The 14,208-nt window shown below is 39.4% G+C and overlaps 1 protein-coding gene across 3 annotated transcripts in view; it reads left to right on the top strand.

Annotated features, from left to right (window-relative positions):
* inavab (innate immunity activator b) overlaps positions 1–14,208 on the top strand; it is a 91,414-nt gene that overhangs the window by 54,677 nt on the left and 22,529 nt on the right. For all 3 annotated transcript variants that reach the window (XM_063065521.1, XM_063065523.1, XM_063065522.1), the window contains exons 5-7: positions 422–647; positions 8,081–8,116; positions 9,341–9,602. In XM_063065521.1, the coding sequence (XP_062921591.1) occupies positions 422–647; positions 8,081–8,116; positions 9,341–9,602 (524 nt within the window). The remainder of the gene's footprint in view (positions 1–421; positions 648–8,080; positions 8,117–9,340; positions 9,603–14,208) is intronic.

The raw sequence follows: 14,208 nt of genomic DNA on the forward strand, positions 1-14,208 counted from the left end.
AGATTCCACTGGTTCATTAACATGTTGTCCAGTTATTAATATTGTAATACTCACCCGCATTTTCATTTTCATCTTGGTTGTTCTGATGCCAGATTGTAACTTAAACTTAAAATTTTTGCAAATGGTTGTACCTCTTAAGGCCAACGTTATCAGAAAATCAGAACACAGCTTAGTTAGAGAAAATACCAAACAATTCTTCATGTTTCTATAGTAACAATCCTATGCACACAATATCACATCGACTAGGATATACAAATTCACAGAAGTATTTTTCATCTGGAAGAACTGTTTCGGTCCATGAATAGTGTGATGAAAAGAGGTAAAGGAGCAGTTTTCTTCCGGGATAAAGCATGTGTGTTTTTCATGTGGAAACAGTATTTTTGGACTGTAGTTCATTTTAATTCTGCTTATTACTTACTAGGACTCTGAACTTGACTGTCTGGAGCGAGATTTTGCCTTGCAATTACAGTTTGTGGAGGCAGCCAAGCGCCTTTCTCAAGAAGGAAATTTAAGCAGGCACATAAGAAAACAAAGAAAACATGCCTATAAAAAAGAACAAATTAAACTTAATGCAATCAAAAATGCTATAAATAATCGTAAAGCTATAATTGGTGGAAGAACAGCACAGTTAAGTAATATGGTTGACGGTAAGTTACAATTTTAACTTGTCTCTAATATGTTACATAGAAACATAGAAACATAGAAAATAGGTGCAGGAGTAGGCCATTCGGCCCTTCGAGCCTGCACCACCATTTATTATGATCATGGCTGATCATCCAACTCAAAACCCCGCCCCAGCCTTCCTTCCATACCCCCTGACCCCCGTAGCCACAAGGGCCATATCTAACTCCCTCTTAAATATAGCCAATGAACTGGCCTCAACTGTTTCCTGTGGCAGAGAATTCCACAGATTCACCACTCTCTGTGTGAAGAAGTTTTTCCTAATCTCGGTCCTAAAAGGCTTCCCCTCTATCCTCAAACTGTGACCCCTCGTTCTGGACTTCCCCAACATCGGGAACAATCTTCCTGCATCTAGCCTGTCCCATCCCTTTAGGATCTTATACGTTTCAATCAGATCCCCCCTCACCACAAATATGATGAAGAGCGTTCCTTCATTCCAGTAGAATGGCTTTTTCCTCAGGCAATAGTAATACAAACTGGCTTGTGTTAAGAGGCAGGGATGCCCAAAGCTCCTCTTGGATAAACTTTATGCAAAAAAAAAATGATGTCAGCTGGTATTTATGACTTTATCAAAAAAAGTTAATGTTAATACCCGTCACATTATCCATGTGAATGTTTGGATTCAAGGGTCAAGATTTGGAAAGCACATGATTTCTTCTTCTGTCGTGAAGCAACGGATTCCCCGAAACACTGATTTTATCTACTGGAAACACAATTTAATTTCACTTTTTCCTTTCAAGTCTTTGAACTTTGGAAGGGATTTGGTTCAGTAAGCATGGCATTCTTCTGGTACCTCACCCCACCAAAGTCAAACTCAACTGCAACGCAACTGCTTTCCAATAGGAGTAATCATACCAGGGTTAATATGATCATTAATCTAGCAATTAACTAATTGGTCCTATATCTGCCAATTGCTACACTTGCTAGTTAGAATATTTTGCTAGCTGCTTATTAACAGTTTAGTTTGTAATTGACTTGCAAAGGAAAACATCTGACTAGAGATACAAGGCAAAATCAACAAATCCCACAATCAGAAATAAAACACAATGGAAGCTGATATTTCACCTCAAGGAATGCCTTCTGTCATTGTCTGCTATATATAGATTCAGGTGCCAAGGCAGTCTTTGTGTCCAGTATTTTTGTTTTCTAGTTATTAAACAGTTGTCACATTATGAACTTTATTCTATGCTTAGCCAAAGTCTTCATTTTTCACACTGTTCAGGATAACTGGTGTATAAACGAAGAGAATTTATTTTTTTCAGTGCACATATGTAGTCAACCAGGTCCTGATTACTTAATTTTCAACTCATATAGTTATTCTTTATTTAGATGTAGGGTCCATTTTGCAGACAGTGGGGACTTAGTAAGGTAATCGACTAATGAAACCACTTTGAGGACTTTTTGTTATTCATATAGCTGACAATAATTATAAATATTTGTTTAGTGATGTTTTAAATGACTCATGATTCTCTAAGTCTGGTCATGTAGTTCTGAGAAGGGCCCGATTAATGAGACATCCACACTTTTAAGGGGAAAAGTTGGGTGTTGATGAATTTCAGGAAGGCAAATTCAAGGATGTGCAAAGACAGACAGAAGAATTTTTGATGCCCAGAAGTCCCAGCTACTCCTGTGAACCAAGAAATATTACTGTCTTTCCTGGCTAGTGTTGGGTATCTGAAACCATGCTTGGGGTTGTTTTGTCTTCTTTTCTCCACTGTGAGTTGACTTTTTACATGTTTCTAATGTTAGAGTCATAGGCCACACAACACCAAAACAGGCCTGTCAGCCCTGGAGTCCTCACTGACCATCTAACTACTCATTTACTCTAATCCTGATTTATTCTTTCAAACCTCTCCCCCTCGCCACTTGCCAGCCCCTCCTCAGATTTGACCTCTCACCTGCACATCACAGTCAACTTACAGTGGCCAATCAACCTATCAATTATGTTGAAGGAAGCTAGAGCACCCTGATTCCAGGGATGAAGGGGTTAACCTATGAGGAGAGATTGAGTCGTCTGGGACTATAGTCTCTGGAATTCAGAAGAATGAGAGGGGATCTTATAGAAACATACAAAATTTTGCAAGGGATAGATAAGATAAAAGTAGGAAAGTTTTTTTCCATTGGTAGGTGAGACTAGAACTAGGGGACATTGCCTCAAGATTCAGGGGAGAAGATTTAGTACGGAGATGAGGAGAAACTGTTTTTCCCAGAGAGTGGTGAATCTGTGGAATTCTCTGTCCAGGGAAGCTGTTGAAGCTTCTTCACTAAATATATTTAACATACGGTTAGATAGGTTTTTACATAGTAAGGGAATTAAGGGTTATGGGGAAAAGGCAGGTAGATGGAGCTGAGTTTACGGACAGATCAGCCATGATCTTATTGAATGTCAGGGCAGGCTCGATGGGCCGGATGGCCTACTCCTGCTCCTATTTCTTATGTTCTTATGAATCATGGGGAGGGTGTCTTGTCAGCTCCACACAACTAGCAGCACCTGAGGTAAGGACTGAACTAGGGCCTCTGGAACTGTGAAGCAGCAGCCCCACTAGCTGCGCCACTGGAGAAGTTTCAAATGGCCGAATGCTAATTCTGCTCCTATGTCTTATGTCTAATGGTCTATAAGCCTGTGGTTAGAGCAATTGCTTATGTTGAAGCAAATTTAATGATCCTATCATGATGAACAATTAGCAATCCGAGCTGGTGATCTGTCCCACATAGGTGTGACTTGTTTCTGATCTACAATAACAATACTCATATTATAATGGCTTTGATTTTTTAAGTTCCCCATCTTAGACATCAAAAATACATGACTTGTAGGTTTAACCGCATCACCTTTAAAGGTTGGCATTACATTGTGTTATGCTGTAATGTACTAGGTTCTATGTTCACCTTGGAATATAAGGTCTTTGCAAGGACATCGCACATTGAGGTCAAGTTGAAGTGTCTCTTGCAACGTTTGCACCAGCATCTTGGCATTCCCAGGTAGAGCAAATCTGCAGAACTGATCCCGTTTGGCCCCAGGTACAACATATTCAGCTGGTATCTGAATCTGCCCCGGTCACCATGCGGCTCATCTCATCCACAGTTCTTGTCCCCTTCATCATGTCCGTTTGCAGCAACGATTTTCCACTCCACAGATGCATGCTTTTCTCTTTCAGCCATTCTTGTTGTTGCTCATTATACCTTTCCCTTTTCCACCTTTTACCTCTGCTTTCACTGCTCATAGTTCCTTCCGTTTGCCACCCAACATTCCAAAATTCGTAGACGCCGGAACTCTGAAACATAAACAGAAAATACTAGAGACACTCAGCAAGTTAGGGAATATTTTTGAACAAAGACACAGACTGTGTTTCAGATCTGGGATCATTCATCAGAAAGGAAGTAAACAAGTTAATATTCAGTAACAGAGAAGGTGGGGAGGAATGGGTAGAATAACGAAGACAACTATCTTTGTTCTTGTTATGTTTGTTCTTAGTAAAGACAAACTTGCGAGGGTAAAAACACTAGCATATTTTATTATTTACAGTAATGGCTCCAGTCCGACAACAGCGTGTGCCACCTGCTCACCAACATGACTTCCAGTTCCAAGAGATCCACCCCCATTGCACACTGGGAACTGAAGTTCTTTGTTATGTACACACCTAATAACACTATTCTACCCATCCCTCTCTCATGTTATCAGGATTTTCCTTCCTCCTGATTGTGAGAGAAGCATTGAAAGACAATGCAATCTTCTGAGAAGTGGAATAGTTAGAAACATAAAAACATAGAAAATAGGTGCAGGAGTAGGCCATTCGGCCCTTCGAGCCTGCACCGCCATTTATTATGATCAGGGCTGATCATCCAACTCAGAACCCCGCCCCAGCCTTCCCTCCATACCCCCTGACCCCTGTAGCCACAAGGGCCATATCTAACTCCCTCTTAAACATAGCCAATGAACTGGCCTCAACAGTCTCCTGTGGCAGAGAATTCCACAGATTCACCACTCTCTGTGTGAAGAAGTTTTTCCTAATCTCGGTCCTAAAAGGCTTCCCCTCTATCCTCAAACTGTGACCCCTCGTTCTGGACTTCCCCAACATCGGGAACAATCTTCCTGCATCTAGTCTGTCCAATCCCTTTAGGATCTTATACGTTTCAATTTGATGCCCCCTCAATCTTCTAAATTCCAACGAGTACAAGCCCAGTTCATCCAGTCTTTCTTCATATGAAAGTCCTGCCATCCCAGGAATCAATCTGGTGAACCTTCTTTGTACTCCCTCTATGGCAAAGATATCTTTCCTCAGATTAGGGGACCAAAACTGCACACAATACTCCAGGTGTGGTCTCACCAAGGCCTTGTACAACTGCTAATAAAGACATGATTCCCACCCAGAAGACAGCATTGTCTTTTAGTACTTCTAATGAATCCTTAGGGTCTCATTTATGAACTTTTTGTTCCAATTCTTTCCTTTCTGAAAAATGAAATACAACATTATCTTAAAATTTCCTTTCTCCCATTCATTCTCTATTGCCAGCTGAATGCATTCTGTAAAATTTTCTCTTCTCTGCTTCTATTCTTCAGACTGGGTATCCAGGAGTTTGGGCAGCTCTATTTACCCCACTGTACATGATCTAAATGGAATCACCCAACAGTTCATCTCATGGTGCACACCAGTGTTGTTTCTAAACTGGAAGGGATTGTGTCTGACATTCAGTATTCAAATTCACCCATGGAGTCCAAATTTCCTACTTTCACTAACAACCACCTCCGATATATCTCAGTATCCTTCTCTCCTTAACTCAGTAAGCTACCAGAGAATAGCTGGTTAGTGTAAACATGAGACAAACAACATTTCTACTGCTCTTAGGCACAGCCAGACTGGTTATGCCCAGTTCAATACCAAGACACTTGCAAAGATTGCTTGGTTAAATGCTACAGTTCCTAATAGTTGCACATCCAGCAATATATTATACAAACTAATGATATTACAACAGAAGGTTACACCTGATTTCAAATATTTAGCGGCATTTTAGAATAAAATTCAGCATTGTAATGAAGTGAACCTTTTCAATAATTCTAGTTCTAACAATAAGTTAAATACAGTGGATTAATCTGAAATACAACACCATTTTCACAAATAGAAGCTCACATGCCACTGTCATTGACCAAAGTGATTGCTTCAATTTCAAACAACCAATATAATTTCTGAAACAGTATTACTTTATCCATTGTTCTACTTTGTAGTGTATGCTTTGAAATTCCAAAATTGGTGCTCCAATGGTTATTTTATGTTTTTCCTTTCAAAATAATAATCAGATTGTCATTCATACACAGTATCATACCGAGCATTGAAAGTAGTAGCAAATCTCTCGATATATATCATAATTAGATAGCAGGTACTAAAAAGAACATCTAAAAAGATCATGAGGAGATCACTTGCAGAGATTCACACACATTCAGAGATCATAGCAGAGGACATAAATTATTTCTTTATACTTCATTCATTCTACTGATGGTTGTGATGAATGAAAATTTTTCTGCCCATTCTTCAAGGAACTGGCAGCTGGAAAAACAATATTTCCCAAAGTAGCAAAGGAACACACAAAGAAATTTTACATAGTATTACAACACTGAAACTGACCATTCTGGACAACATATTCATGATAATGTTAACGTTCCATACATAATTATATACCTTTCTCCCTCATAAGTCTCAGTTTCACATTAAATGCACTTGTCTTTATCCTTTTAATTACTCTCTGTGGCAATGATTTTCATGTGTTTGTTGAATAAATAAGTTTCTTGTGATAATCTTCCATTTATACCCAGCCTCAGTACTAAACTACTGTGCTAGTGGAAATGTCTCTGCATAAAAGTTTATCCCTAATCAGTGGTGCTAAATACATTAAATCGTAGTGGCATCCCTGCTTCTGCCTTGTGTTCAAAGGAGTGGATTTTGGTAGCAGAGTACAACATGCTAACACCAAAATACTGTATATTATGTTTACACTAATGACCAAAAATGAACTTATAAGTACCTCACAACATTTCCTTGTTATCTCATTTCAAAGAGTCTTTTGGTACAAAGCCTCTCGGTAAAGCATTCCCCTATTTTGAAGTTATGCTGCACTGTCTCAAGTCCAAATCATTAATGTGAATGATGGATAACTGAACTTAGCGACTTTAGGAGAAGTTAAGGTTATTATTGAAGCTAAAATTGTAAGGTCCAATGCATATTCTGTAATTAAATGTGTATCTTCATTTCATTGTGTGATGTGAACCAATGTCAAAAGCAAAAAATGCTCTGCCTTTTAAAAATTATAATTCATTATCATGTCACCACTCACTCTTGCTTATTCAATCTTCCCTGACAAGAAAAATCATTTAATCCTGACACCCTTCTAATTAAATTTCCTTTCACCTTCTCAAGTGTTCCTACATTCATATTACAATACAATGATTAAGACTTTCATGTGGTCTTGCCAATGTTCTATATAAATTAAAAAGTCTCTGCTGTTTTCAAATGCATCACTACAGAAAAGAATCTCAAAGTTTGTTAATTTTTATTAATGTCATTACTTCTCACACTTTCTGTATACACTTTCAGACCCCTTTACCCATTAAGCCACTTAATTTTCAATGAATTTATGACCTGTTTATACTTGCAATTGTAATTTTGAACTTCACAGATCGACTCTGAAGTTGATTTCCAGTGATACACCCAACCTGAAGTTGATTATTGATTCTTATATATGTCATGAATTGCCTCTTGGTAAATCCTTCCCCTATTTTGAGACTGTCCACAGAATTTTGAAGTTAAGCTTCACTGACCCAACTCCAAATCATTTAGGTGAATGATGGGTAACTGTGAACTGGTTGACTTGAGGGGAAACTAAGGTTATCCTCGTAGCTCTCCAGTTGTCATTTGATTAGGATCAACCACAAAGGGAAATCTGTGGAAACATTGAAAAATAGATTCTGTGCTTTTGTGGCAGAACCTAATCAAAACGCATCATTTGTGTGATGAAAATCCATGTAATGAATGTAAGCAAGATAACAATGCTCATGGCTTCTCCATTTGTGACCATAAACACAGCTGCTTGGCCACCAAGTTTTGTGTCTCACAACCAATGCACAAACTAATAGCACAAAGACATTTATTATAATAAAGTAGCAGCACCAATTTAGCACAATTCCTGCAATCGTTTGAATATGATGGTGGTAGGGTGTCTATTGGATTCAGTTTATTCTAGTGAATCTAATACATGACAAGAGGAAAATTATTTAAAAGTGAGGAAGGAATTGCTTTACAAGATTACAGCCAGATTAACTCCATTGTTTGACTAAATTAGAAATTCAAAGATTACATAGTTTATTCACTTGTGTCAGATTTTCATTTCTCAATGCATGTTTTATTTTTAGAACAGAGTGCATCTGATGACAGCTCTCTGGAAGATGGTAAGTTCTCAACATAAAGGGAAAAAATAGATGACAAATTGTGAAGTAAAACAGAGGAATGGGAAAGTGAGCAAAATGTAATACAAACTGCTAATTCACCATCACTCATTTGCCACCATAAGAAACATTTTTGAAAGTGACTTTGTGAATGTTTTTCAAGCTGGTAACTCACAAAAGGTCTAAAAATTTGCTCCCAGACTGAAAACAATTTATTGCAAATTAAACTAAATTAGAATCAGAATCATTGTTGGTTCATTGTCCGTTCACAAATATGATGACAGAGGGGAAGAAGCTGTTCCTGAAACGTTGAGTGTGTGTCTTCAGTTTCCTGTACCAACTTCATGATGGTAGCATGAGAACAGGGCATGTCCAGGGTGATGATGTTAATGATGGATGTTGTTTTTGAGCTATCACCTTTGGAAGATGCAAAGGTCCTTAATGTGAAGATCAGTTTTTGCCAGTAGTTTTGCATGTCTATCACGTGGTGATAATCAAGTTGCCAGGGTTTTGTATGGGGGTGATTGATAAGTTCGTGGCCTAAGATAGAAGGAGTCACTTTTAGAAAACCTAGCATGTTTACTTTTCTTACATTTATACACTTTCAACATAGTCCCCTCCTACATGTACACACTTAGTCCAGTGGTCGTGGAGCATATGGATCCCTTCTTTGTAGAAGTGGTCCGCAGCAGGGGTGATAGAGAAGTTTGTGGCCTAGGGTAGAGATGAGTTATTAACTTCAAACTTTCTGCATTTTCACTCAAAGAGTTGAACTGCACTTGCATGTAACGAGAGCTGTATAACTCATCTCCTTCTACCCTAGGCCACGAACTTTTCAATCACCCCTGCTGCGGACCACTTCTACAAAGAAGGGATCCATATGCTCCACGACCACTGGACTAAGTGCGTACATGTAGGAGGGGACTATGTTGAAAAATAAATGTGCTAGATTTTCTAAAATTGTCCTTCTACCTTAAGCCACAAACTTATCAATCACCCCTCGTACGACCTACCATACTTACCTCGTCCAATCCATGCTTCACTTGACCCATCCTTGAAGTTGTCCTAAATAGTAATTCAACCTAGGAGTAATCAGGGTGGACATTAAATTCAGAACTTGCTGTTAATGTCAACATCTCATGAATCAATAAATACAAATCATTTGACCAGAAGGGAATATTTTTTTAAATATCTGTTTTTTTTCTCTCCATTGTTTGATTTCTGCAGATGTAAGACAGATCCACAGCCGTTGTTCATCGACAGAATTCTTGTCAGCTACTCATGAAGTGCAGAGGAGTAACTCACCACTGGCTCTTCTACAGTCCAGCAGACCAGCTCCACCCCAAAGTCTGGAAGGACTTGCTCCAGGCTGTTATCAGGGCAGTGACTATGACAGATCGCCCATCATGGACAGAGCCTGGGCAGAATCTAATCTGGATGAACCATATGAGAAAATGAAAAGACGTTCATCTTTAAATTGCAAGACAAGGTATACAGTAGCTTGTATTTATTTGCCAGTCATCTCAATGTGAGTGCTTTTAAAGTTTTTGGCAGAGTTCCTCAAATTATCAACACTTTTGATTTTCTGATTGTGCAAGAGAAACATTGGAACATGAATTGAAAATCCCATATCAAACTGGGTCGCTGGATTGATTCCTGGGATGAGGGATTGGCTGATAAAAAGATTAAGCGGGCACAGCGTTTTTTTCTTTATAGTGCAGAATAATGAGATGTTATCTCATTGAAACATTCAAAATGCTTACAGGGCTTGATGGTTAGATGCAGATTAACTGTTACCCCGCGTAGCATTTACAGAACCAGAGATCACCGTCTCCAGAAGAGGTCAGCCTTGCCAAACTGAGATGAGAACAAATTTCTCTAGCCAGGAGATGGCTGCACTCTTTGGAGTTCTCTTCCCCATGGATGTTCAATCAGTGAAAGTACTTGGGAAAGAGATCAACAGATTTTTGGTTTGCATGCAAATCAAGTGATCTGGGGTCAGAGCAGAAAAATGGTGCTTATGTAAAAAAAACATATCCATGTTACGAATATTACGAAGTGCCAAATCCCTGCTTCTATGTCTTATCAAAGATCTGGAAAATAGCTAAAATATCCCCCAAAGGCCTCTAGCTTTTTGTTTTGTAATGTTCAATGTCTATCTGGAGCTGTCCATCATCTACAAATTGGAATTTTTAATTTTTTAATGAAATATTTTTCCTTTCAGTTGTTTTGGAAATTATTAGCACAATATCAAATGAAATAAGTATTTTATTTACATAAATAAGTAATATTAATAATCAGATTAGCAACAATAGATGCTTGATGGTCAGCATAGATGTATAATTCTTTGTAGCATATGACTCTTTGACTCCATGACTCTAAATTAGTAAGTTATGTAACCTTTCCTTAACAGTAGTACCTGAAGTAATCTGAACTATTATGTCTTTTCCTCTGAGACACTACATCCTTATCAACTGTCTGTAACATGCCCCAGTATCATTCAAGACAGTCTTCTGGTTTTCCCTTACCATTGTAGTATGATTTGTTCTCTTTGTCTCTCAGAGTGAAAACTTCAGATGCTCCTTGATGTTGTCTTACTTGCAACAAAAACAACTGAGGGGAGATTGAATACAGATGTGTAAGATTATCGCTTGTTTCGAGAGGGTAAACAGAGAGAAACTTTGTTCCTTTGGCAGATGGTTCTAGGCATCGGGGGCACAGGTTTAAAATTTTAGATATAGGTACAAGCAAGACACGAGAGAAAACTTTTATTACGCAGAGAGCATGTTGATTTGGAAATCACCTGTTGAGGTGGTGGAAAGACAATCAATCCAGAGAGAATATACATAACAGGGCAATGTGAAGCATTAGGATAATGGGTCTGATGGAATTGCAATGAGTCAACACAGGTTCAATGGGTTGAAAGGCTTTCTTCTATTGAAAGTAAAAATGACTTTGAACTGCTTGAATAACACTTAATGCATTGAATGCTTCATCTCTCTCTCTCACACACACACACTCTCTCTCTGTCACACTCTCTCACACATACACACACTTACTTTTAGTAACAATATCATTGAATTCCTTACCTTACTTTCTCTTGTCACATTTTTTTCCATTAAGATCACCCATACCATCCCTTTATTATCTTGTGACACAAATATACTTCTAGATTCTATATTCTCTAGATCAGTAATTCTCAGTGTTGGCCATATGGTCCCCTGGGGCAGCTAAACTGAATTTTGTAGAGGTCACAAGTAAAAAGCAAGGAATTGGGGGCCACTGGATTTTCTAAACGGGCCATGATAAGTGAAAATAAGTGAATAAACTGTATGTGTGCAATTTAATTGGAACCCTCAATGAAATGAATGGGAATATATGCTAGAAGATGCAAATGAGGAAGCAAAACAGCTGTGCGTGTGGGAGGGGGGTGCGGCACGTCAGTTGTTATCTCTGCTCCTGCTTGGCCTCACACGAATCACCGTTCACACTCTGCAGGACAGCCTGCTAACCCCGCTCCACATCCACCTCAATATACTGATTATAGAGTAAGCACTTCTGATGACGTATGTTAAGTCTTTGTATAATGATCAGGCCAGTGAGAAAATGCTTTCTGCAGCGAGGTACCGAGGGTGAAATTACTTTTGAAGAAGTCAAGAGCTATTTCTTGGAAAACAATATTCCACTGCGAAATATATTGGCTTGTGTATCTGGTGGTGCTGCTTCGATGGTAGGAAGATACAGGGGATTCATTGCTCGTTTAAAAAATGCTGTGTCTGACACTTATTTGCATACACTGTGGCATCCACCATCCGCACTTGTTGCAAAAAAATTGGGAGGACGTTTGCATGTGACCCTGGATGTCAACTTATCAAATCAAATGCACTTCAAGATAGTCTTTTTCAACAACTTTGTGAGGAAAACGAAGAAGATTTTGAATGGCTACTAAATGCATACAGTGGGCAGATGGTTTTTGATTTCATCACTTTGTTGTACTTTGGGATAGTATTGTAGCACTTCTAAGCGATAAGCAGCTTTGAGAACAGATTATCGCTGCTAAGTCAGACACATTTTACCTGTCATATATATTTGAAAAACTGATTTATTAAGCAAACAGTTACTAGAAAGAAAACTATAATCTCATATCATGTAAAGAGCCTGCTACCGCTTTCCTTGGAAAACTCAAACTTTTCAGCAGCAATATTGGACATGGGGGGTTTATACGATTTCATAGAAACATAGAAAATAGGTGCAGGAGTAGGCCATTCGGCCCTTCGAGCCTGCACCGCCATTTATTATGATCATGGCTGATTATCCAACTCAGAACCCCGCCCCAGCCTTCCCTCCATACCCTCTGACCCCTGTAGCCACAAGGGCCATATCTAACTCCCTCTTAAACATAGCCAATGAACTGGCCTCAACAGTTTGCTGTGGCAGAGAATTCCACAGATTCACCACTCTCTGTGTGAAGAAGTTTTTCCTAATCTCGGTCCTAAAAGGCTTCCCCTCTATCCTCAAACTGTGACCCCTCGTTCTGGACTTCCCCAACATCAGGAACAATCTTCCTGCATCTAGCCTGTCCAATCCCTTTAGGATCTTATACGTTTCAATCAGATCCCCCCTCAATCTTCTAAATTCCAATGAGTACAAGCCCAGTTCATCCAGTCTTTCTACATATGAAAGTCCTGCCATCCCAGGAATCAATCTGGTGAACCTTCTTTGTACTCCCTCTATGGCAAAGATGTCTTTCCTCAGTTTAGGGGACCAAAACTGCACACAATACTCCAGGTGTGGTCTCACCAAGGCCTTGTACAACTGCAGTAGTACCTCCCTGCTCCTGTACTCGAATCCTCTCGCTATAAATGCCAGCATACCATTCGCCTTTTTCACCCCCTGCTGTACCTGCATGCCCACTTTCAATGACTGGTGTATAATGACACCCAGGTCTCGTTGCACCTCCCCTTTTCCTAATCGGCCACCATTCAGATAATAATCTGTTTTCCTATTTTTGCCACTAAAGTGGATAACTTCACATTTATCCACATTAAATTGCATCTGCCATGAGTTTGCCCACTCACCCAACCTATCCAAGTCACCCTGCATCCTCTTAGCATCCTCCTCACTGCTAACACTGCCGCCCAGCTTCGTGTCATCCGCAAACTTGGAAATGCTGCATTTAATTCCCTCATCCAAGTCATTAATATATATTGTAAACAACTGGGGTCCCAGCACTGAGCCTTGCGGTACCCCACTAGTCACCGCCTGCCATTCTGAAAAGGTCCCGTTTATTCCCACTCTTTGCTTCCTGTCTGCTAACCAATTCTCCACCCACACCAATACCTTACCCCCAATACCGTGTGCTTTAAGTTTGCACACTAATCTCCTGTGTGGGACCTTGTCAAAAGCCTTTTGAAAATCCAAATATACCACATCCACTGGTTCTCCCCTATCCACTCTACTAGTTACATCCTCAAAAAATTCTATGAGATTCGTCAGACATGATTTTCCTTTCACAAATCCATGCTGACTTTGTCCGATCATTTCTCCGCTTTCCAAATGTGCTGTTATCACATCCTTGATAACTGACTCCAGCAGTTTCCCCACCACCGACGTTAGGCTAACCGGCCTATAATTCCCCGGATTCTCTCTCCCTCCTTTTTTAAAAATTGGGGTTACATTAGCCACCCTCCAATCCTCAAGAACTAGTCCAGAATCTAACGAGTTTTGAAAAATTATCACTAATGCATCCACTATTTCTTGGGCTACTTCCTTAAGCACTCTAGGATGCAGACCATCTGGCCCTGGGGATTTATCTGCCTTCAATCCCTTCAATTTACCTAACACCACTTCCCTACTAACATGTATTTCACTCAGTTCCTCCATCTCACTGGACCCTCTGTCCCTTACTATTTCTGGAAGATTATTTATGTCCTCCTTAGTGAAGACAGAACCAAAGTAATTATTCAATTGGTCTGCCATGTTCTTGCTCCCCATAATCAATTCACCTGTTTCTGTCTGCAGGGGACCTACATTTGTCTTTACCAGTCTTTTCCTTTTTACATATCTATAAAAGCTTTTACAGTCCGTTTTTATGT

Source organism: Mobula hypostoma, chromosome 13, assembly GCF_963921235.1.
Source record: "Mobula hypostoma chromosome 13, sMobHyp1.1, whole genome shotgun sequence".
Taxonomy (NCBI): Eukaryota; Metazoa; Chordata; class Chondrichthyes; order Myliobatiformes; family Myliobatidae; genus Mobula; species Mobula hypostoma.